Source organism: Mauremys mutica, unplaced genomic scaffold, assembly GCF_020497125.1.
Source record: "Mauremys mutica isolate MM-2020 ecotype Southern unplaced genomic scaffold, ASM2049712v1 000330F_np12_obj, whole genome shotgun sequence".
Taxonomy (NCBI): Eukaryota; Metazoa; Chordata; order Testudines; family Geoemydidae; genus Mauremys; species Mauremys mutica.
The window spans coordinates 1889-22846 of NW_025422919.1; the positions used below are offsets into that span (position 1 = coordinate 1889).

General features: G+C 72.0%; 2 protein-coding genes across 2 annotated transcripts; one reads left to right on the forward strand and one right to left on the reverse strand.

The window, feature by feature from the left end:
- Positions 1-1203: 1203 nt before the first annotated feature.
- On the reverse strand, positions 1204-9138 carry ACTL6B (actin like 6B; the record flags this gene model as incomplete). The annotated part of the gene is made up of 11 exons (XM_045000479.1): positions 8913-9138; positions 7980-8056; positions 7522-7687; positions 6441-6541; positions 3701-3798; positions 3221-3315; positions 2701-2807; positions 2449-2538; positions 2162-2223; positions 1899-2013; positions 1204-1321 (listed from the first exon to the last, which is right to left on the reverse strand). Coding segments are annotated over exons 1-11 (1054 nt in total), but the record flags the coding sequence as incomplete, so codon positions are not given.
- Positions 9139-12243: 3105 nt separating this feature from the next.
- GNB2 (G protein subunit beta 2) lies at positions 12244-20594 on the forward strand. The gene is made up of 10 exons (XM_045000530.1): positions 12244-12418; positions 12514-12584; positions 13521-13559; positions 13648-13754; positions 14719-14782; positions 16583-16745; positions 16856-16922; positions 17833-18034; positions 19378-19594; positions 20352-20594. The coding sequence occupies exons 2-10, from the start codon at positions 12528-12530 to the stop codon at positions 20456-20458; spliced, it is 1023 nt and encodes a 340-aa protein (XP_044856465.1). The 5' UTR covers positions 12244-12418; positions 12514-12527; the 3' UTR covers positions 20459-20594.
- The last annotated feature ends 364 nt before the right edge of the window (positions 20595-20958 follow it).

Genomic DNA, 20958 nt, shown 5'->3' on the forward strand with positions numbered 1-20958 from the left:
CTCCCCCACGGGCCCCTCTCCCCCCCGGCGCCGCCCCCACGGGCCCCTCTCCCCCCGGCGCCTCCCCCCCGGGCCCCTCTCCCCCCCGGCGTCTCCCCCACGGGCCCATCTCCCCCCGGCGTCTCCCCGACGGGCCCATCTCCCCCCGGCGCCTCCCCCCCGGGCCCTTCCCCCCCCCGGCGTCTCCCCCACGGGCCCATCTCCCCCCCGGCGCCTCCCCCACGGGCCCATCTCCCCCCGGCGTCTCCCCCTCGGGCCCATCTCCCCCCCGGCGTCTCCCCCACGGGCCCATCTCCCCCCCGGCGTCTCCCCGACGGGCCCATCTCCCCCCGGCGTCTCCCCCACGGGCCCATCTCCCCCCGGCGCCTCCCCCACGGGCCCATCTCCCCCCCCCCGGCGTCTCCCCCACGGGCCCGTCTCCCCCCCGGCGCCTCCCCCACGGGCCCATCTCCCCCCCGGCGTCTCCCCCACGGGCCCATCTCCCCCCGGCGCCTCCCCCACGGGCCCATCTCCCCCCGGCGTCACCCCCACGGGCCCATCTCCCCCCGGCGTCAACCCCCCGGGCCCTTCCCCCCCCCGGCGCCTCCCCCACGGGCCCATCTCCCCCCGGCGTCTCCCCCACGGGCCCATCTCCCCCCCGGCGTCTCCCCCACGGGCCCATCTCCCCCCGGCTCCTCCCCCACGGGCCCATCTCCCCCCGGCGTCTCCCCCACGGGCCCATCTCCCCCCCGGCGTCACCCCCACGGGCCCATCCCCCCCGGCGCCTCCCCCACGGGGCCATCTCCCCCCCGGCGCCTCCCCCACGGGCCCATCTCCCCCCCGGCGTCTCCCCCCAGGGCCCATCTCCCCCCCGGCGCCTCCCCCACGGGCCCATCTCCCCCCGGCGCCTCCCCCACGGGCCCTTCTCCCCCCGGCGCCTCCCCCACGGGCCCATCTCCCCCCCGGCGCCTCCCCCACGGGCCCATCTCCCCCCGGCGTCTCCCCCACGGGCCCATCTCCCCCCGGCGTCTCCCCCACGGGCCCATCTCCCCCCGGCGCCTCCCCCACGGGCCCATCTCCCCCCGGCGCCTCCCCCACGGGCCCATCTCCCCCCCGGCGCCTCCCCCACGGGCCCATCTCCCCCCCGGCGTCTCCCCCACGGGCCCAGCCACGCGACTCCAGTTGCGGGGGGTCTCCCAGGGCCTGGGGGGCCCAGCCCCACACCCCACAGGGCAGGGGGGAGCGACGGGGGGGGACGCACCGGCCTGATGTCGATATCACACATGCCGATGCTGGTGGTCACCACGTGGCCGACGCCCAGCATGGTGTTCCCAGAAAGACCCTGGAGTAGGGGAGACAATGCGGGGGGGGGCGTTAACGGGGGGGCCCCTTCTGCCCTCCCTCTGGACTCCGCCTTCCTCAATATCCCACCAGCATCTCCCCCCAACTCCCAGCCCCACCCTGGACAAGGTACCCCCCTGGGGAAACTGAGGCAGGGAGGGATTTGAAAAAGGCAGGTGTTCTGGGAATGGGGGGCTGGTGGGTTAGAGCGGGGGGCGGGGGCTGGGAGCCAGAACTCCTGGGTTCTCTCCCCAGCTCTGGGAGAGGAGTGGGGGCTGGTGGTTAGAGCAGGGGGGGCTGGGAGCCAGGACTCCTGGGTTCTCTCCCCGGCTCTGGGAGGGGAGTGGGAGCTGGAGGGTTAGAGCAGGGGGGGCTGGGAGCCAGGACGCCTGGGTTCTCTCCCTGGCTCTGGGAGGGGAGTGGGGGCTGGTGGTTAGAGCAGGGGGGGCTGGGAGCCAGGACTCCTGGGTTCTCTCCCCGGCTCTGGGAGGGGATTGGGGGCTGGTGGGTTAGAGCAGGGGGAGCTGGGAGCCAGGACTCCTGGGTTCTCTCCTGGCTCCGGGACGGGGGGGACTCACCTTGACGTTGGAGGGGTCGAACAGCCCCTCGGGGATTCGCAGCCGCTCGGCCCCATAGTCCGTGTTGTAGCCGTTGGGCATCTCGTAGTGCACGGTGGGCATCTGGGCAGCCACCCTGCGGGGGAGGGGGGGCAGAGAGGGGGTAGTGACCCCAGTGCTTCCCCCTACGGCCCCACCCTGACAGACCCCCCCCAAGCTGAGAGCCCAGCCCCCGCCCTCCTCCCACCACAGTGCCAGGGGCTGCCCCCACACCCAGCACTCACTGCTCGTCATACGGCGAGTCGGAGACCTGGAGCACCGAGGCCTGGAAATCCTGGATCACCTCCTGGGGGAGTGGGAGGATACAGGTGGGTCACTCATTGGGGGAGAGAACCCAGGAGTCCTGGCTCCCCCTCCCCTGCTCTAACCCACCAGCCCCCACTCCCCTCCCGGAGCCGGGGAGAGAACCCAGGAGTCCTGGCTCCCAGCCCCCCTGCTCTGACCCATCAGCCCCCACTCCCCTCCCAGAGCTGGGGAGAGAACCCAGGAGTCCGGCCCCCCCCCAGCTCACATTGCAGGTGTAGTTGTGCCAGGATTTGGAGACCTGGGGCAGCTTCTCCTTCTTCTTCCAGTTGGGGGGGGCCCCCTCACGCACGGGGTCCTGCGGGGGGGGGGGCAGAAAGATGAGGCAGGGGGGAGCCGTGAACCAGTCCCCTCCCGTACCCCCCACCTCCCCCAGTCCCTCCCCCATCAACCCCCGGATTCCTGTTTTCCCCCCAGCCCGGCTGCCCCCCCCCCGTGAGAGACCCCCGCCCCACCGCACCTTGGCAGCGATCATGTAGGGGGGCACGATCTCGATGTTCATCTCCTGGAACAGCTCCCGGCACTGCATGGAGATGAAATCCCCGGCCAGCGGCGACTTCACGATGCCTGGAATCCCCCCAGAGCGGGGCATGAACCCAGGAGTCCGGGCTCCCAGCCCCCCCGCGGCCCACTCCCCTCCCAGAGCCGGGGAGAGAACCCAGGAGTCCTGGCTCCCAGCCCCCCTGCTCTAACCCACCAGCTCCCACTCCCCTCCCAGAGCCGGGGAGAGAACCCAGGAGTCCTGGCTCCTAGCCCCCCCTGCTCTGACCCACCAGCCCCCACTCCCCTCCCAGAGCCGGGGAGAGAACCCAGGAGTCCTGGCTCCCAGCCCCCCTGCTCTAACCACCAGCCCCCACTCCCTTCCCAGAGCTGGGGAGAGAACCCAGGAGTCCTGGCTCCCAGCCCCCCTGCTCTAACCCCCCAGCCCCCACTCCCCTCCCAGCGCCGGGGAAGGACCCAGGCGTCCGGGCGGTGCCCACCTTGCTGCAGGATGTAGCCGTCGTGCACGGGGATGGCCGTGGTGTGGGTGGCCCCACTGTCGAGCACCAGCCCCGTGCTGCGGCCGTTGGCAAAGCTGGGGGGCGTAGGGGGGTCAAGGGGGCAAGCCGGTCCCTGGGGTCGGTGGAACTCCCTGCCACTGGACGGGCGCCCGCCTCGTAGCCGCTCTCGGCCCAGCTCTCTGCGCCCTACGTGTGCCCCCCGCTGCGCCCGCGGTGCCCGCGGCCAGACCCCGTGCCAGGGTCCCCCCTTCTCCTCCCAGCCCCCCAGATCTCCCCTATAGCCCCCCAGTCCCTGCCCGGCTCCCCGCATTGCAGCCCCCCACGTCCTCTCCAGCCCCCCACCTTGCCCGCCGTCCCACCTCCAGCCCCCCAGATCCCTCTTCCAGCCCCCCCACGTCCTCTCCAGTCCTGCAGCCCCCCGGCTCCCGCCGCCAGCCCCCCGGCTCGCCCCCCGGATACGCGGTGAGCACGGCGGTCTTGCAGAGGAAGAAGGCCGGGATGGCGTAATGCTCGAACATCAGCTCGGTCAGCTTCTCCCGCTTGGCCCGGGTGTTCCACTGCGGGGAGAGAGCGGCGGTGGGGCGCTGGGGGGCCAGGCCGGGGTATCGGGGGGCAGGGGGGGACGTGATGCTGGGGAGTGCGGGGGCTGGATTAGGAGAGGGTGGATCGGGGGATGTGACGGCGCAGGGGGGTGACGTGATGTCGGGGCGCAGGGGGTGATGTGATGTCGGGGTGCCCGGGGGGATTGGGGGTGATGTCGGGGTGCAGGGGTGGATTGGGGTGATGTCGGGGTGCAGGGGGTGACTAGATGTCAGGGGCACAGGGGGTGGATCGGGGGATGTGAAGGCGCAGGGGGTGATGTGATGTCGGGGTGCACGGGGGGATTGGGGGTGATGTCAGCGTGCATGGGGAAGAATTGAAGACAGTCACACAGGTGGAGGAACGTGGGAGGAGAAGGCGCAGGGGGTGATGTGATGTCGGGGTGCACGGGGGGATTGGGGGTGATGTCAGGGTGCAGGGGGGTGATGTGATGTCAGGGGCACAGGGGGTGGATCGGGGGATGTGATGGCGCAGGGGGTGATGTGATGTCGGGGTGCAGGGGGGGATTGGGGGTGATGTCAGGGTGCAGGGGGGTGATGTGATGTCAGGGGCACAGGGGGTGGATCGGGGGATGTGATGGCGCAGGGGGTGATGTGATGTCGGGGTGCACGGGGGGATTGGGGGTGATGTCGGGGTGCATGGGGGTGATGTGATGTCAGGGTGCAGGGGTGGATTGGGGGTGATGTCGGGGTGCAGGGGGGTGACGTGATGTCAGGGGCACAGGGGGTGGATCGGGGGATGTGACGGCGCAGGGGGTGACGTGATGTTGGGGTGCAGGGGGTGATGTGATGTCGGGGTGCAGGGGTGGATTGGGGGTGATGTCGGGGTGCAGGGGGGTGATGTGATGTCAGGGGCACAGGGGGTGGATCGGGGGATGTGATGGCGCAGGGGGTGACATGATGTCGGGGTGCAGGGGTGGATTGGGGGTGATGTCGGGGTGCAAGGGGTGGATTAGAGGTCTGTTGGGGTGCAGGGTGGGACGTGATGGGGTGCAGGAGGTGGATCAGGTGATGTCAGGGTGCAGGGGGTGGATTAGGGTGATTTGTCAGCATGGGGGGGTGATGTGATGTCAGGGGCACAGGGGGTGGATCGGGGGATGTGACGGCGCAGGGGGTGACGTGATGTCGGGGTGCAGGGGTGGATTGGGGGTGATGTCGGGGTTCAGGGGGGTGACGTGATGTCAGGGTGCAGGGGTGGATCGGGGTGATGTCGGGGTGCAGGGGGTGACGTGATGTCAGGGGCACAGGGGGTGAATTGGGGGTGATGTCGGGGTGCAGGGGGGTGACGTGATGTCGGGGTGCAGGGGTGGATTGGGGGTGATGTCGGGGTGCAGGGGGGTGACGTGATGTCGGGGTGCACGGGGGGATTGGGGGTGATGTCGGGGTGCAGGGGGTGACGTGATGTCAGGGGCACAGGGGGTGGATCAGGGGATGTGATGGCGCAGGGGGTGACGAGATGTCGGGGTGCAGGGGGGGTTGGGGGGTGATGTCGGGGTGCAGGGGTGGATCGGGGGTGATGTCGGGGTGCAGGGGGGTGATGTGATGTCAGGGGCACAGGGGGTGGATCGGGGGATGTGATGGCGCAGGGGGTGATGTGAAGTCGGGGTGCAGGGGTGGATTGGGGGTGATGTCGGGGTGCAGGGGGGTGACGTGATGTCAGGGGCACAGGGGGCGGATCGGGGGATGTGATGGTGCAGGGGGTGATGTGATGTCGGGGTGCAGGGGTGGATTGGGGGTGATGTCGGGGTGCAGGGGTGGATTGGGGGTGATGTCGGGGTGCAGGGGGGTGACGTGATGTCAGGGGCACAGGGGGTGGATCGGGGGATGTGACGGCGCAGGGGGTGACGTGATGTCGGGGTGCAGGGGTGGATTGGGGGTGATGTCAGGGTGCAGGGGGGTGACATGATGTCAGGGGCACAGGGGGTGGATCGGGGGATGTGATGGCGCAGGGGGTGATGTGATGTCGGGGTGCAGGGGTGGATTGGGGGTGACGTCAGGGTGCAGGGGGGTGACGTGATGTCAGGGGCGCAGGGGGCGGATCAGGGGGATGTGACAGCACAGGGGGGTGACTGTGCTGGGGGTGGATCAGGGGTGATTTTACAGCGAGGGGGTGATGTGATGTTGGGGTTCAGGGGGTGGATCAGGGGTAATGTTGGGGTGCAGTGGTAGATCAGGTGTGATGGGGTGCAGGGTGTGACGTGATGTCGGGGTGCAGGGGTGGATCAGGGGTGATGGGGTGCAGGGGGTGGATCGCAGTGATTTGACAGCACAGGGGGGTGACGTGATGTCAGGGGGCACGGGGGTGTATCAGGGGTGATGTTGGGGTGCAGGGGGTGGATCGCAGTGATTTGACAGCAGGGGGGTGACGTGATGTCGGGGGGCACGGGGGTGAATCAGGGGTGATGTCTGGGTGCAGGGGGTGGATCATGGTGATTTGACAGCGGAGGGGTGACGTGATGTTGGGGTTCAGGGGTGGATCGCGGTGATGTTGGGGTGCAGTGGTAGATCAGGGGTAATGTTGGGGTCCAGGGTGTGACGTGATGTCAGGGCGCAGGGGGTGGATTGGGTGATGTCGGGGCGCTCGGGGGGCGGGGACATACCGGCGCCTCGGACATGAGCACGGGGTGCAGGCCGGGCTCCGACTTGACGTGTTTCCCGTAGGTGTGGTCCAGGATGGCCTGGAAACAGTCCCAGTCCTCGACTGGGGGGACAGCGGCGTTGGGGGGGGGAGGGAACGACACGGGGGGAGGGAGAGATACGGGGGGGGTCAGTTAAGGTGGCACCAATCCGCTTCCCTGCAGCCCCCCTGCACCCCGTGGGGTGCCACTGGCGGGTGCCCATGGCAGGGGGTATAAAAGCCGTGGAGGGGTGTGGCGGGGGGGTCAGGGTGGGGTGAGGCGGGGGAGGAAGCGGGGAGCTGTGGCAGGGGCATAACGGGGGGCCTGTGATGGGGGGGCCGTGGCAGGGGCGTAGTGGGGGCCCATGACAGGGAGTCCCATGGCAAGGGGGCTTACGGGGTCCCGTGGCAGGAAGACCCGTGGCGGGGGGGCCCGTGGCAGAGGGGGCCGTGGCAGAGGGGGCTGTGGCAGGGGGGCCGTGGCAGGGGGTAGCGAGGGCCCGTGGCAGGGGGAGCCGTGGCAGGGGGGCCGTGGCAGGGGGTATAAAAGCCGTGGAGGGGTGTGGCGGGGGGGTCAGGGTGGGGTGAGGCGGGGGAGGAAGCGGGGAGCTGTGGCAGGGGCATAACGGGGGGCCTGTGATGGGGGGGCGTGGCAGGGGCGTAGTGGGGGCCCATGACAGGGAGTCCCATGGCAAGGGGGGTTACGGGGTCCCGTGGCAGGAAGACCCGTGGTGGGGGGGCCCGTGGCAGAGGGGGCCGTGGCAGGGGGGCCGTGGCAGGGGGGTAGCGAGGGCCCGTGGCAGGGGAGCCCGTGGCAGGGGGGGCCTGTGGCAGGGGGGTAGCGAGGGCCGTGGCAGGGGAGCCCGTGGCAGGGGGGCCGTGGCAGGGGGGTAGCGAGGGCCGTGGCAGGGGGGCCCGTGGCAGGGGGCCCGTGGCAGGGGGGTAGCGAGGGCCGTGGCAGAGGGGCCCGTGGCAGGGGGCCCGTGGCAGGGGGGTAGCGAGGGCCGTGGCAGGGGGGCCCGTGGCAGGGGGCCCGTGGCTGAGCCCCGGGGGCAGCCCCTCACTCATGCCGTTCTTGAGGGGCGACAGGACGTCCGTGTTCTCCCGCGGGACGTGCAGCGAGTTGGTGTCGATGTAATAAACCTTCCCCGGCTTCTTCTCCTTGTCCCCGTCCAGCTCCAGCGCCGCCTCCTCGGGGGCCAGCAGCCCCACGGTGGTGGGGAAATCCGCCTGCGGGGGGGGCAGGGTCAGCCACGGGCCTGGCCCCTCGGGGGGTGTCAGCCCTCACCCGGCCCCAGGGCAGGGACTGGCTGGCTCAGGGGGGGGGGGAATGGGACAGGGGCCTGTCCCCTCTGGGGGGCGCCGGCTCCCCCCCGGCCCCAGGGCGGGGACTGGCTGGCTCAGGGGGGCGGGGAATGGGGCAGGGGCCTGTCCCCTCTGGGGGCACCGGCTCCCCCCGGACCCAGGGCAGGTTGGGGGGGGCGTGTTTCCAGGGACACCAATGGGGAGGCTGAGGACGTACCTTGGGGCAGTCTTCTCCGGCGTAGCCAGCTCGGACTGAGAACGAGCCGATGTCAAAGACGAGCGCCCCCACCTCATCTGGGACAGAGAGAGAGAAACACTCAGCACCCACCACTGATGCAGCCACCTCTGAGGCGGGGCGGCCGGTTACCCAGGGACCCCTCGCCCGGCGCTGAGATGCAGCCACCTCTGGGGCGGGGCGGCCGGTTACCCGGGGACCCCTCGCCAAGGGCTGAGATGCGGCCACCTCTGGGGCGGGGCGGCCGGTTACCCGGGGACCCCTCGCCCGGCGCTGAGATGCAGCCACCTCTGGGGCGGGGCGGCTGGTTACCCGGGGACCCCTCGCCCGGCGCTGAGATGCAGCCACCTCTGGGGCGGGGCGGCCGGTTACCCAGAGACCCCTCGCCCGGCGCTGAGATGCAGCCACCTCTGGGGCGGGGCGGCCGGTTACCCGGGGACCCCTCGCCCGGCGCTGAGATGCAGCCACCTCTGGGGCAGGGCGGCCGGTTACCCGGGGACCCCTCGCCCGGCGCTGAGATGCAGCCACCTCTGGGGCGGGGCGGCCGGTGACCCAGGGACCCCTCGCCCGGCGCGGAGATGCGGCCACCTCTGGGGCGGGGCGGCCGGTGACCCAGGGAGCCCTCGCCCGGCGCTGAGATGCAGCCACCTCTGGGGCGGGGCAGCCGGTGACCCAGGGACCCCTCGCCCGGCGCTGAGACGCAGCCACCTCTGGGGCGGGGCGGCTGGAAAGAGAATCCCAGCTCAAGCAGACAAGCCCAGGGGGTGGGGGGCGGGGAACCGGCCCGGACGCCTGGGTTCCCGCTCCGAGAACCAGGGCAGGGCGCCCCCTTGCTGGCCCCTGGGGGCTGCGCGCCGCCGCTGTGATCCCGGCCTGGACGTAAAGGGGGGGGGGACGTTAAAGGGGGCCCCTTACCTCCTCCATAGACCCCCCCGCTCATCCTGGCTCCGCTGCGCCCCCTGCCCCAGCGGCTGCTGCGGGGGGAGGGTCCCAGTGTCGGGGCGGCTGGGGGTGGGGGAGGGGCGGTTCAGCACCCAGGCGGCTGGACAGCGACCGTGGATGGGGGGGGGGGATCTGGAGAGAGCGGGACGGGGCGGGAGCTTTCATCCCAGCCAATGAGGAGCTGCCCCCCCTCCCCAGGCAGTCCCTGATTGGTCAATCGCCCAGACAATAAGTGACAATTTGGGGCTTCCTTAAAGGGGCAGGGAAGGACGGGGCGGGTGGGGGGGTTAGTGTCGGGGGATGGATTTTGGTAGGGCGGGGGGTCGGTTCTCCGGCAACGATCGCCCCCTACCCATGGGTTCACCCCTCCCCTCCCAGAGCCGGGGGGAGAACCCAGGAGTCCTGGCTCCCAGCCTCCCCTGCTCCAACCCACCAGCCCCCACTCCCCTCCAACAGCCGGGGGGAGAACCCAGGAGTCCTGGCTCCCAGCACCCCCTGCTCTAACCCACCAGCCCCCACTCCCCTCCAACAGCCGGGGGGAGAACCCAGGAGTCCTGGCTCCCAGCCCCCCCTGCTCCAACCCACCAGCCCCCACTCCCCTCCCAGAGCCGGGGGGAGAACCCAGGAGTCCTGGCTCCCAGCCCCCCTGCTTAACCCACCAGCCCCCACTCCCCTCTCAGAGCTGGGGGGAGAACCCAGGAGTCCTGGCTCCCAACCCCCCCTGCTCTAACCCAACAGCCCCCACTCCCCTCCCAGAGCCGAGGAGAGAACCCAGGAGTCCTGGCTCCCAGCCCCCCCTGCTCTAACCCACCAGCCCCCACTCCCCTCCCAGAGCCAGGGAGAGAACCCAGGAGTCCTGGCTCCCAGCCGCCCCCCCACCAACCCACCACCCCCCACTCCACTCCCCGAGCCGGGGAGAGAACCCAGGAGTCCTGGCTCCCAGCCCCCACCGCTCTAACCCACCAGCCCCCACTCCCCTCCCAGAGCCAGGGAGAGAACCCAGGAGTCCTGGCTCCCAGCCCCCCCCTGCTCTGACCTCCAGACCCCACCATCTATTCATTAACTGTTACCACTCAAAATAATATCTGAACACCCCTCCCCGCACCCCCTCTATCCGCCCATCCCTTCCCCCCCCGAGCCCCTTACACTCCCCCCTTCATACCGGTCTCCCTGTTCAGTCCCACCCCCCACTTCCACGCCCCAGATTATTTCAAACCAGAAAAATCGGAAATCCCCCTAGACTGGGGGCAGATACCAAGCTGGGGTGTGCAGGAATTTAACAGCAGGAGCCAGGACTCCTGGGTTCCATCCCTGGCTCTGGGAGGGGAGTGGGGGCTGGTGGGTCGGAGCAAGGCGGGCTGGGAGCCAGGACTCCTGGGTTCTCTCCCCGGCTCTAGGAGGGGAGTGGGGGCTGGTGGGTGAGAGCAGGGGGGGCTGGGAGCCAGGACTCCTGGGTTCTCCCTGGATCTGTCCCTGTGGGTTGCACTGTCAGTGTCAGCCCCTGTGAGGGGTGGGGTGTATGTGCGGGAAATTGACCAGGGACATCCCCCCCCCCCACTTGGTAGCAGCAGAAGCTGATGATGGATGGGCAGGGGAGGGGTCCCCCCCATTCCCTCCCCCACCCACCCACCGCCATTGGCTGCTGCCACCGCGCAGGAACACAGCGGCTGCTCCGGCTCCGTCCGCCCACCCCCCACCCTGCCACCGCCTGGGGATTAACCCCGGGGGGGGGCTTCTCCCCTGGCCAGCAGGAGCTGCTGTGACCCCCCCGCAAGGACCCCCAGTGGGGGGGGAACTGCACCAGGTAACCCTCCCCTTCTCTTGCTGGGGAGTTAGATGTGAGATGCATGTTCTGGTAGGGGCGGGTGGGTGGAGTGGGGGAGGGGCTGGGAGCCAGGACTCCTGGGTTCTCTCCCTGGCTCTGGGAGGGGAGTGGGGGCTGGTGGGTTAGAGCAGCTGGGGGCTGGGAGCCCGGACTCCTGGGTTCTCTCCCCGGCTCTGGGAGGGGAGTGGGGGCTGGTGGGTCAGAGCAGGGGGTGCTGGGAGCCCGGACTCCTGGGTTCTCTCCCCGGCTCTGGGAGGGGAGTGGGGGCTGGTGGGTTAGAGCATGCGGGCTCTGGGAGCCAGGACTCCTGGGTTCTCTCCTCGGCTCTGGGAGGGGAGTGGGGGCTGGTGGGTTAGAGCAGGAGGGGCTGGGAGCCCGGACTCCTGGGTTCTCTCCCCGGCTCTGGGAGGGGAGTGGGGGCTGGTGGGTTAGAGCAGGGGGGTTCTGGGAGCCCGGACTCCTGGGTTCTCTCCCCGGCTCTGGGAGGGGAGTGGGGGCTGGTGGGTTAGAGCAGGGGGGAGCCAGGACTCCTGGGTTCTCTCCCCGGCTCTGGGAGGGGAGTGGGGGCTGGTGGGTCAGAGCAGGGGGGGCTGGGAGCCCGGACTCCTGGGTTCTCTCCCCAGCTCTGGGAGGGGAGTGGGGGCTGGTGGGTTAGAGCAGGGGGTTCTGGGAGCCCGGACTCCTGGGTTCTCTCCCCGGCTCTGGGAGGGGAGTGGGGGGGCCCCACTGTGTGCCTGGGATGGGCACATTTCAGCGACTTGGTACAGCCCACCTCCCCCTGCCGGTTTGGCTGGTTTAGTCGGAGCCCATGCTCTCCCCCTTCGTAATTGGTACAACCCACGTTAGTATGCGTCAGGGTTGGTATTTCCCATCCCTACCCCTCCGCCTTTTGGCATTGGTCTCAACCTGCCCACCCCCGGAAGTGAATTGGTATCTCCCATGTCTACTTCCCCCCCCCCGCACGTCTGCGAGATGGTCTCTCCCTTCCCCCCCCAGGAAAAGAGACCTCGCCATGCCACAGTCCCCACCCGTGGGTGAGATAATCCTGCCCTGCCCCCCCCCCAGAAAGGAAGTTGGTATCGCCCATCCCTCGTCCCCGCCCACACGGCCCTATCTGCCAGGTATCCCCCTGCACCCCCCCCGTAACTGAGTTGGTTTCTCCCATTCCTAGGCACACCCCTCCCACGGTAAATGGTCTCCCCCCCCTTCCCAGGAAGTGAGTTGGTATCTCCCACCACAAGCTCTCCCCCCCCCCATCCCTATTGGTATCTCCCATGGCAAGCTCCTCCCTCCATGGTAGACGGTGTCACCCTGCCCCCCCCCCCCCCGGCAGTGAGTTGGTATCTCCCGTCGGAACGCTGGGCCGCAGGTCTGGGTCGGCCCGCGAGGCAGTGACTTGGTATCGCCCGGGCCAGATGGTATCGCCCTAGCGCCCCCCCCTCCCCCCGCGCACTTGGTCTCTCCCGAGCTCTGGGGCGCGGTCGGCGGCAGCCGCATCACCGGGGCGGGCAGGCGGCGAACGGGCCGAGGGGGGGGGGGGCGGATCCCTCCGCCGCTGAGTCCCGGCCGCGCGCAACCGGCCCAGGCCGGATCCTTCCGCCGCGGGGAGCGGCCCGGAAACGAGTCCCCCGGCCCCGCAACGAGGCTGCGCCAGGTACCGGGGGGGAGGGGCGCGCGCGGGGGAGGGGGAGGGGCCCGGACTCCTGGGTCCCGGCTCGTGCTGACCCCTCCCCCCTCCCCCCCCCGCAGGTCCCGGCGCGGCCATGAGCGAACTGGAGCAGCTGCGGCAGGAGGCGGAGCAGCTGCGCGCCCAGATCCGGGTGAGCCCCCCCCCCCCCGCGGGGAACCCAGGCGTCCGAGCGCCCCTGCCCCCCCCCCCGCGGGGGACCCAGGCGTCCGAGCGCCCCTGCCCCCCCCGCGGGGGACCCAGGCGTCCGAGCGCCCCTCCCCCCCCGGGGGACCCAGGCGTCCGAGCGCCCCTGCCCCCCCCGCGGGGAACCCAGGCGTCCGAGCGCCCCTGCCCCCCCCGCGGGGGACCCAGGCGTCCGAGCGCCCCTCCCCCCCCCGGGGGACCCAGGCGTCCGAGTGCCCCCCCCCCCCGCGGGGAACCCCGGGGTCCGAGTGCCCCCCCCCCCGCGGGGAACCCAGGCGTCCGAGTGCCCCCGCCCCCCCCGCGGGGAACCCAGGCGTCCGAGCGCCCCTGCCCCCCCGCGGGGAACCCAGGCGTCCGAGCGCCCCTGCCCCCCCCGCGGGGGACCCAGGCGTCCGAGTGCCGCCCCCCCGCGGGGGACCCAGGCGTCTGGGGCCCTTCCCCTTCCCCCCCTGCGGGGGACCCAGGCGTCCGGGCAGCCCCTCTCCCCCCCCGGGGGTCCCAGGCGTCCGGGCAGCCCCTCCCCCTGCCTCCCCCTCCGGGAACCCAGGCGTCCGAGTGCCGCCCCCCTCGCGGGGAACCCAGGCGTCCGGGGCCCTTCCCCTTCCCCCCCCCGGAGGACCCAGGCGTCCGGGGCCCTTCCCCTTCCCCCGCCCGGAGGACCCAGGCGTCCGGGGCCCTTCCCCTTCCCCCCCCGGGGGACCCAGGCGTCCGAGTCCCCCGCCCCTGCACGGGAAGCCAGGACTCCTGGGTTCTCTCTCCGGCTCTGGGAGGGGAGTGGGGGCCGGTGGGTCAGAGCGGGGGGGGGCTGGGAGCCAGGACTCCTGGGTTCTCGGGGGGGGGGGGCGGTTTGACTGTTCAGATTTTCACCCCGTCTCCCCCCCAGGACGCGCGGAAATCATGCGGCGACTCCACCCTGAGCCAGGTGAGCGACGCTGGGCCCCGCCCCACCCCCCTCGCTGGGTCCCTCCCCTCCCCTCCCCGCCTGACCCCTCTCCGCTCTGCCCCCCCAGATCACCGCCGGGATGGACCCCGTGGGGCGCATCCAGATGCGGACGCGACGCACCCTGCGAGGCCACCTGGCCAAAATCTACGCCATGCACTGGGGCACCGACTCCAGGTGAGAGCTCGCCCGGCGCTGAGACGCGCCCACCTCTGGGGCGGGGCGGCCGGTTACACGGGGACCCCTCGCCCGGCGCTGAGACGCGCCCACCTCTGGGGCAGGGCGGCCGGTTACACGGGGACCCCTCGCCCGGTGCTGAGATGCGCCCACCTCTGGGGCGGGGCGGCCGGTTACACGGGGACCCCTCGCCCGGCGCTGAGATGCGCCCACCTCTGGGGCGGGGCGGCCGGTTACCCAGGGACCCCTCGCCCGGTGCTGAGATGCGCCCACCTCTGGGGCGGGGCGGCCGGTTACACGGGGACCCCTCGCCCGGCGCTGAGATGCAGCCACCTCTGGGGCGGGGCGGCCGGTTACCCAGGGACCCCTCGCCCGGGGCTGAGACGCGCCCACCTCTGGGGCGGGGCGGCCGGTGACCCAGGGACCCCTCGCCCGGCGCTGAGATGCAGCCACCTCTGGGGCGGGGCGGCCGGTTACCCGGGGACCCCTCGCCCGGCGCTGAGATCCGCCCACCTCTGGGGCGGGGCGGCCGGTTACCCAGGGACCCCTCGCCCGGCGCTGAGACGCGGCCACCTCTGGGGCGGGGCACCCGGTTACCCAGGGACCCCTCGCCCGGGGCTGAGACGCGCCCACCTCTGGGGCGGGGCGGCCGGTTACCCAGGGCCCCCTCGCCCGGCGCTGAGATGCAGCCACCTCTGGGGCGGGGCGGCCGGTTACACGGGGACCCCTCGCCCGGCGCCGAGATGCGCCCACCTCTGGGGCGGGGCGGCCGGTTACCCAGGGACCCCTCGCCCGGCGCTGAGACGCGGCCACCTCTGGGGCGGGGCACCCGGTTACCCAGGGACCCCTCGCCCGGCGCCGAGATGCGCCCACCTCCCCGGGGGAGAGCGCCCCCTGCTGAGCCCCCCTCCACAGCACAGCCCCCCTGGACCCAGCTGCGCTCACAGGGGCTCTCTCCCCCCAGGCTGCTGGTCAGCGCCTCGCAGGACGGGAAACTCATCATCTGGGACAGTTACACCACGAATAAGGTGAGGGCGGCAGGCGGGATACGGGGCAGGGGGGGGATAGCGGGAGAGATGGCGTCCCAGGGGGGGGGGCGCTAATCGTTTACTCACCGGCCCGGCGCCTCCGGCTGGCTGGTGTCTCTCCTGCCTCAGGCCCCGGTGCCCCTCCCAGACCCTGGTGCCCCTTTACCTTGGGGTGCTGCCCCCGGCCATACCCCCACACTCTGGGTCTCCCCTCCAGGGGAACCCCCCACCCTCCATCCCCCCTTGCCCCAGTGGGGACTGCCAGTCATCATCCAGCCCCCACTCACTGGGGCAGACGCAGCCTGTGGTGGCCACTCCTCATCGGCAAGGGGGTCGCACCCGGTGCCGCGGCCTCGGCCTGGGGACTCTCCGGGCCAGAGCTCCTGGACCCCGAGCTCCCCGGCAGCCCGGCCCTTCCCGCGCCCAGGGCTGGAGCCAGTCTGCCCCAGCTCCTCCCTGGGCCTTAGAGCAGGGCCGGGCGTGGCCGGACTGGGGCGTGGCTGCTTCCCCCAATCAGCCCGGCCGTCCTCCACCGGAGCCGGGGCACTGCTGGGCAGATGGGCCTGCGGACGGAGGCGGGAGGCTGGATACCGGGGCAGATGGGCCTGGGGAGGGAGGCGGGAGGCTGGATACTGGGGCTGATGGGCCCGGGCGGAGGCGGCAGGCTGGATACCGGGGCCGATGGGCCCGGGGGGAGGCGGCAGGCTGGATACCGGGGCCGATGGGCCCGGGGTCGAGGCGGGAGGCCGGATACCGGGGCCGATGGGCCCGGGGTCGAGGCGGGAGGCCGGATACCGGGGCCGATGGGCCCGGGGTCGAGGCGGGAGGCCGGATATCGGGGCCGATGGGCCCGGGGTCGAGGCGGGAGGCTGGATACCGGGGCAGATGGGCCCGGGGGGAGGCGGCAGGCTGGATACTGGGGCCGATAGGCCCCGGGGGGAGGCAGGAGGCTGGATACCGGGGCTGATGGGCCCGGGGGGAGGCGGGAGGCCGGATACCGGGGCCGATGGGCCAGGCGGGAGGCCGGATACCGGGGCCGATGGGCCAGGCGGGAGGCCGGATACCGGGGCCGATGGGCCCGGGGTCGAGGCGGGAGGCCGGATACCGGGGCCGATGGGCCCGGGGAGGGAGGCGGGAGGCCGGATACCGGGGCCGATGGGCCCGGGGAGGGAGGCGGGAGGCCGGATACCGGGGCAGATGGGCCCGGGGAGGGAGGCGGGAGGCCGGATACCGGGGCAGATGGGCCCGGGGAGGGAGGCCGGAGACCGGGGCAGATGGGCCCGGGGAGGGAGGCCGGAGACCGGGGCAGATGGGCCCGGGGAGGGAGGCCGGAGACCGGGGCAGATGGGCCCGGGGAGGGAGGCGGGAGGCTGTATACCGGGGCTGATGGGCCTTTGGGAGGGAGGCGGGAGGCTGGATACCGGGGTAGATGGGCCCGAGGGGAGGCCGGATACCGGGGCAGATGGGCCCCGGGGGAGGCCGGATACCGGGGCAGACGGGCCCGGGCGGAGGCCGGATACCGGGGCAGACGGGCCCGGGCGGAGGCCGGATACCGGGGCAGATGGGCCCGGGGGGGAGGCAGAAGGCCGGATACCGGGGCAGACGGGCCCGGGGGGAGGCAGGAGGCCGGATACCGGGGCAGATGGGCCCGGGGGGAGGCAGGAGGCCGGATACCGGGGCAGACGGGCCCGGGGGGAGGCCGGATACTGGGGCAGACGGGCCCGGGGGGAGGCCGGGGCAGACGGGCCCGGGGGGAGGCCGGAGGCCGGGGCAGACGGACCCCCCTTTCCCTCCCCCCAGGTCCACGCCATCCCCCTGCGCTCCTCCTGGGTCATGACCTGCGCCTACGCCCCGTCGGGGAACTACGTGGCCTGCGGGGGCCTGGACAACGTCTGCTCCATCTACAGCCTGAAGACCCGGGAGGGGAACGTCCGCGTGAGCCGGGAGCTGCCGGGCCACACGGGTGAGCGCTGGGGAGGGGCCGGGGGGGCTGGGGGGAGCCCGGACCCCTGGGTTCTCTCCCCGGCCCCTTCCCAGCTAATCAGCATCTTGCCGTCCCCCCCCCCCCCCAAGGTTACCTCTCCTGCTGCCGCTTCCTGGACGACAATCAGATCGTCACCAGCTCCGGGGACACCACCTGGTGAGTTCCCCCCCCCCCCCGCGCTCCGGGCGTCCCGGGATCTGCTCCCCAGAACCACACGGGGGCCAGCGGGGCTGGGGCTGGAGGGTGGGGTTGGCGGGCGGGGGTGGGGTTGGTGGGCGGGGCCAGGGCCCGACCCAGCACACAGGGGTGGGGATGGCGCGCAGGGTGCGAGCCACACCCGGGGGCTGGGGTTGGTGTGCGGGGCCAGGGGCGGAGCCCGCAGGCCAGGGGTGGGGTTGGTGGGTAGGGTGGGGGCGGAGCCAGCAGGCCAGGGGTGGGGTTGGTGGGTAGGGTGGGGGCGGAGCCAGCTGGCAGGGGTGGGGTTGGTGGGTAGGGTGGGGGCGGAGCCAGCAGGCCAGGGGTGGGGTTGGTGGGCAGGGTGGGGGCGGAGCCAGCTGGCAGGGGTGGGGTTGGTGGGTAGGGTGGGGGCGGAGCCAGCTGGCAGGGGTGGGGTTGGTGGGCAGGGGTGGGGGCAGAGCCAGCAGGCCAGGGGTGGCGTAGGAGGGCAGGGTGGGGGCGGAGCCAGCTGGCAGGGGTGGGGTTGGTGGGCAGGGCTGGGGCGGAGCCAGCTGGCAGGGCTGGGGTTGGTGGGTACAGTGGGGGCGGAGCCAGCTGGCAGGGCTGGGGTTGGTGGGCAGGGGTGGGGGCGGAGCCAGCTGGCAGGGGTGGGGTTGGTGGGCAGGGGTGGGGGCGGAGCCAGCAGGCCAGGGGTGGGGTTGGTGGGCAGGGCTGGGGCGGAGCCAGCTGGCAGGGGTGGGGTTGGTGGGCAGGGCTGGGGCGGAGCCAGCTGGCAGGGCTGGGGTTGGTGGGCAGGGGTGGGGGCGGAGCCAGCTGGCAGGGCTGGGGTTGGTGGGCCGGGGTGGGGGCGGAGCCAGCAGGGGCCCAGCCCCCCCCCCCCCCCCCCCAGTGCGCTGTGGGACATCGAGACGGGGCAGCAGACGACGACGTTCGGGGGCCACAGCGGGGACGTGATGAGCCTCTCGCTGGCCCCCGACGCCCGGAGCTTCGTGTCCGGCGCCTGCGACGCCTCCATCAAGCTGTGGGACGTGCGGGACAGTATGTGCCGGCAGACGTTCACCGGGCACGAGTCGGACATCAACGCCGTGTGTGTGAGTGTCGCGGGGTCCCCCCGAAACCGCCACGGGGACCCCCGAAACCGCCGTGGGGCCCCCGATCCCCCCCAGGGCCCCCGATCCCCCTCACCCCCACGCAGACGTTCACCGGGCACGAGTCGGACATCAACGCCGTGTGTGTGAGTGTCGCGGGGTCCCCCCGAAACCGCCACGGGGACCCCCGAAACCGCCACGGGGCCCCCGATCCCCCCCAGGGCCCCCGATCCCCCTCACCCCCACGCAGACGTTCACCGGGCACGAGTCGGACATCAACGCCGTGTGTGTGAGTGTCGCGGGGTCCCCCCGAAACCGCCACGGGGACCCCGATCCCCCCCAGGGCCCCCGATCCCCCTCACCCCCACGCAGACGTTCACCGGGCACGAGTCGGACATCAACACCGTGTGTGTGAGTGTCGCGGGGTCCCCCCGAAACTGCCACGGGGACCCCGATCCCCCCCAGGGCCCCCGATCCCCCTCACCCCCACGCAGACGTTCACCGGGCACGAGTCGGACATCAACGCCGTGTGTGTGAGTGTCGCGGGGTCCCCCCGAAACCGCCACGGGGACCCCCGAAACCGCCGTGCGGCCCCCGATCCCCCCCAGGGCCCCCGATCCCCCTCACCCCCACGCAGACGTTCACCGGGCACGAGTCGGACATCAACACCGTGTGTGTGAGTGTCGCGGGGTCCCCCCGAAACCGCCACGGGGACCCCGATCCCCCCCAGGGCCCCCGATCCCCCTCACCCCCACGCAGACGTTCACCGGGCACGAGTCGGACATCAACACCGTGTGTGTGAGTGTCGCGGGGTCCCCCCGAAACCGCCACGGGGACCCCTGAAACCGCCACGGGGCCCCCGATCCCCCCCAGGGCCCCCGATCCCCCTCACCCCCACGCAGACGTTCACCGGGCACGAGTCGGACATCAACGCCGTGTGTGTGAGTGTCGCGGGGTCCCCCCGAAACCGCCGTGGGGCCCCCGATCCCCCCCCGGGCCCCCGATCCCCCTCACCCCCACGCAGACGTTCACCGGGCACGAGTCGGACATCAACGCCCCCCAGAGCCCCCAATATCCCCTTGACCTTCCCTGGGAATAAGTGCGTGTGAGTGACCCCTGCCCCCCAACCTCCCCATATGCCCCGAGTTTAACGGCCCCTCAGCGCCCCCCATGGGGCACAGACCCCCCCCCCCCCAGCATCCGAAAAACTGACCCACGACTTAGAAATCCCACCAATCTCAGGGGCAGGACTGGGGGCCAGGACTCCTGGGTTCTCTCCCTGGCTCTGGGAGGAGGGGTCGGGAGCCCGGACGCCTGGGTTCCCTGATGCCCCCCTCCCTGCGCAGTTCTTCCCCAACGGCAACGCCTTCACCACGGGCTCGGACGACGCCACCTGCCGGCTCTTCGACCTGCGCGCCGACCAGGAGCTCATGATGTACTCGCACGACAACATCATCTGCGGCATCACCTCGGTGGCGTTCTCCAAGAGCGGGCGCCTCCTGCTGGCCGGCTACGACGACTTCAACTGCAACATCTGGGACGCCATGAAGGGCGACCGCGCAGGTCAGCCCGGACGCCTGGGTTCTCCCCCCGGCTGCAGGGTCAGAGCAGGGGGGGCTGGGAGCCAGGACTCCTGGGTTCTCTCCCTGGCTCTGGGAGGAGAGCGCGGTCTGGTGGGTAGAGCAGGGGGGCTGGGAGCCAGGACTCCTGGGTTCTCTCCCCGGCTCCAGGGGGGATTGGGGGCTGGTGGGTTAGAGCAGGGGGGGCTGGGAGCCAGGACTCCTGGGTTCTCTCCCCGGCTCTGGGAGGGGAGCGGGGGCTGGTGGGTTAGAGCAGGGGGCTGGAAGCCAGGACTCCTGGGTTCTCTCTCGGGCTCTGGGAGGGGAGCGGGGGCTGGGAACCAGGATGCCTGGGTTCTCTCCCCAGCTCTGGAAGGGGAGCGGGGGCTGGGAGCCAGGACGCCTGGGTTCTCTCCCCGGCTCTGGAAGGGGAGCGGGGGCTGGGAGCCAGGACTCCTGGGTTCTCTCCCCGGCTCCGGGGGGGATTGGGGGCTGGGAGCTAGGACTCCTGGGTTCTCTCCCCGGCTCTGGGAGGGGAGCGGGGGCTGGGAGCCAGGACTCCTGGGTTCTCTCCCCGGCTCTGGGAGGAGAGCACGGTCTGGTGGGTCAGAGCAGGGGGGGCTGGGAGCCAGGACTCCTGGGTTCTCTCCCCGGCTCCGGGAGGGGAGTGGGGGCTGGTGGGTTAGAGCAGCAGGGGGTGGGGCTGGGAACCAGGACGCCTGGGTTCTCCCGGCCTGGCCTCACCCCGTCTCCTCCCGCAGGGGTCCTGGCCGGCCATGACAACCGCGTGAGCTGCCTGGGGGTGACGGACGACGGGATGGCCGTGGCCACCGGCTCCTGGGACAGCTTCCTGAAAATCTGGAACTAGCCCCCTGCTGCCCCACACCCTGGGGGCGTGGCTGCCGCTGGCCCCACCCACAGCAGGGAGGGGGTGTGGCTTTACCTCCCCTCTCAGCCCCTCCCCCTTTGATTTCTGCCAATTTTTTTTTTCTTCTCCTGATTCAAAAGAAGGAAAAATCGCCTGCTGAGGGGGCGGGGCCTGTGTCCAGCAGTGACCTTTGACCTGGGGTGGGGCATGAGGTGATTGACAGCTGGGGTAGGGTCCTGTCTGCCCCCCAAACTCCCTCCTCCCAGGAAGGGGGGAGGAGTGGCTCCTCCTCCGGGGGGGGTGCCCCCCCCCAGCTGCGTGGGGCCAGGGGGAGATCAGGTTAGCTGGGGGGGAGATGGGCCCCCGACTCTGAGGCAAAGCCAGACATGGGTGGGGGGCTCCTGGCCTGCTCTCTCCCTCCCTGCCCCCCCCCCTGCTGGGGGTCGTCCTGCTCACGGGGGGGGGGGGGGGGTTGTTTGCGGGGGGGTTTGTAACCGGCT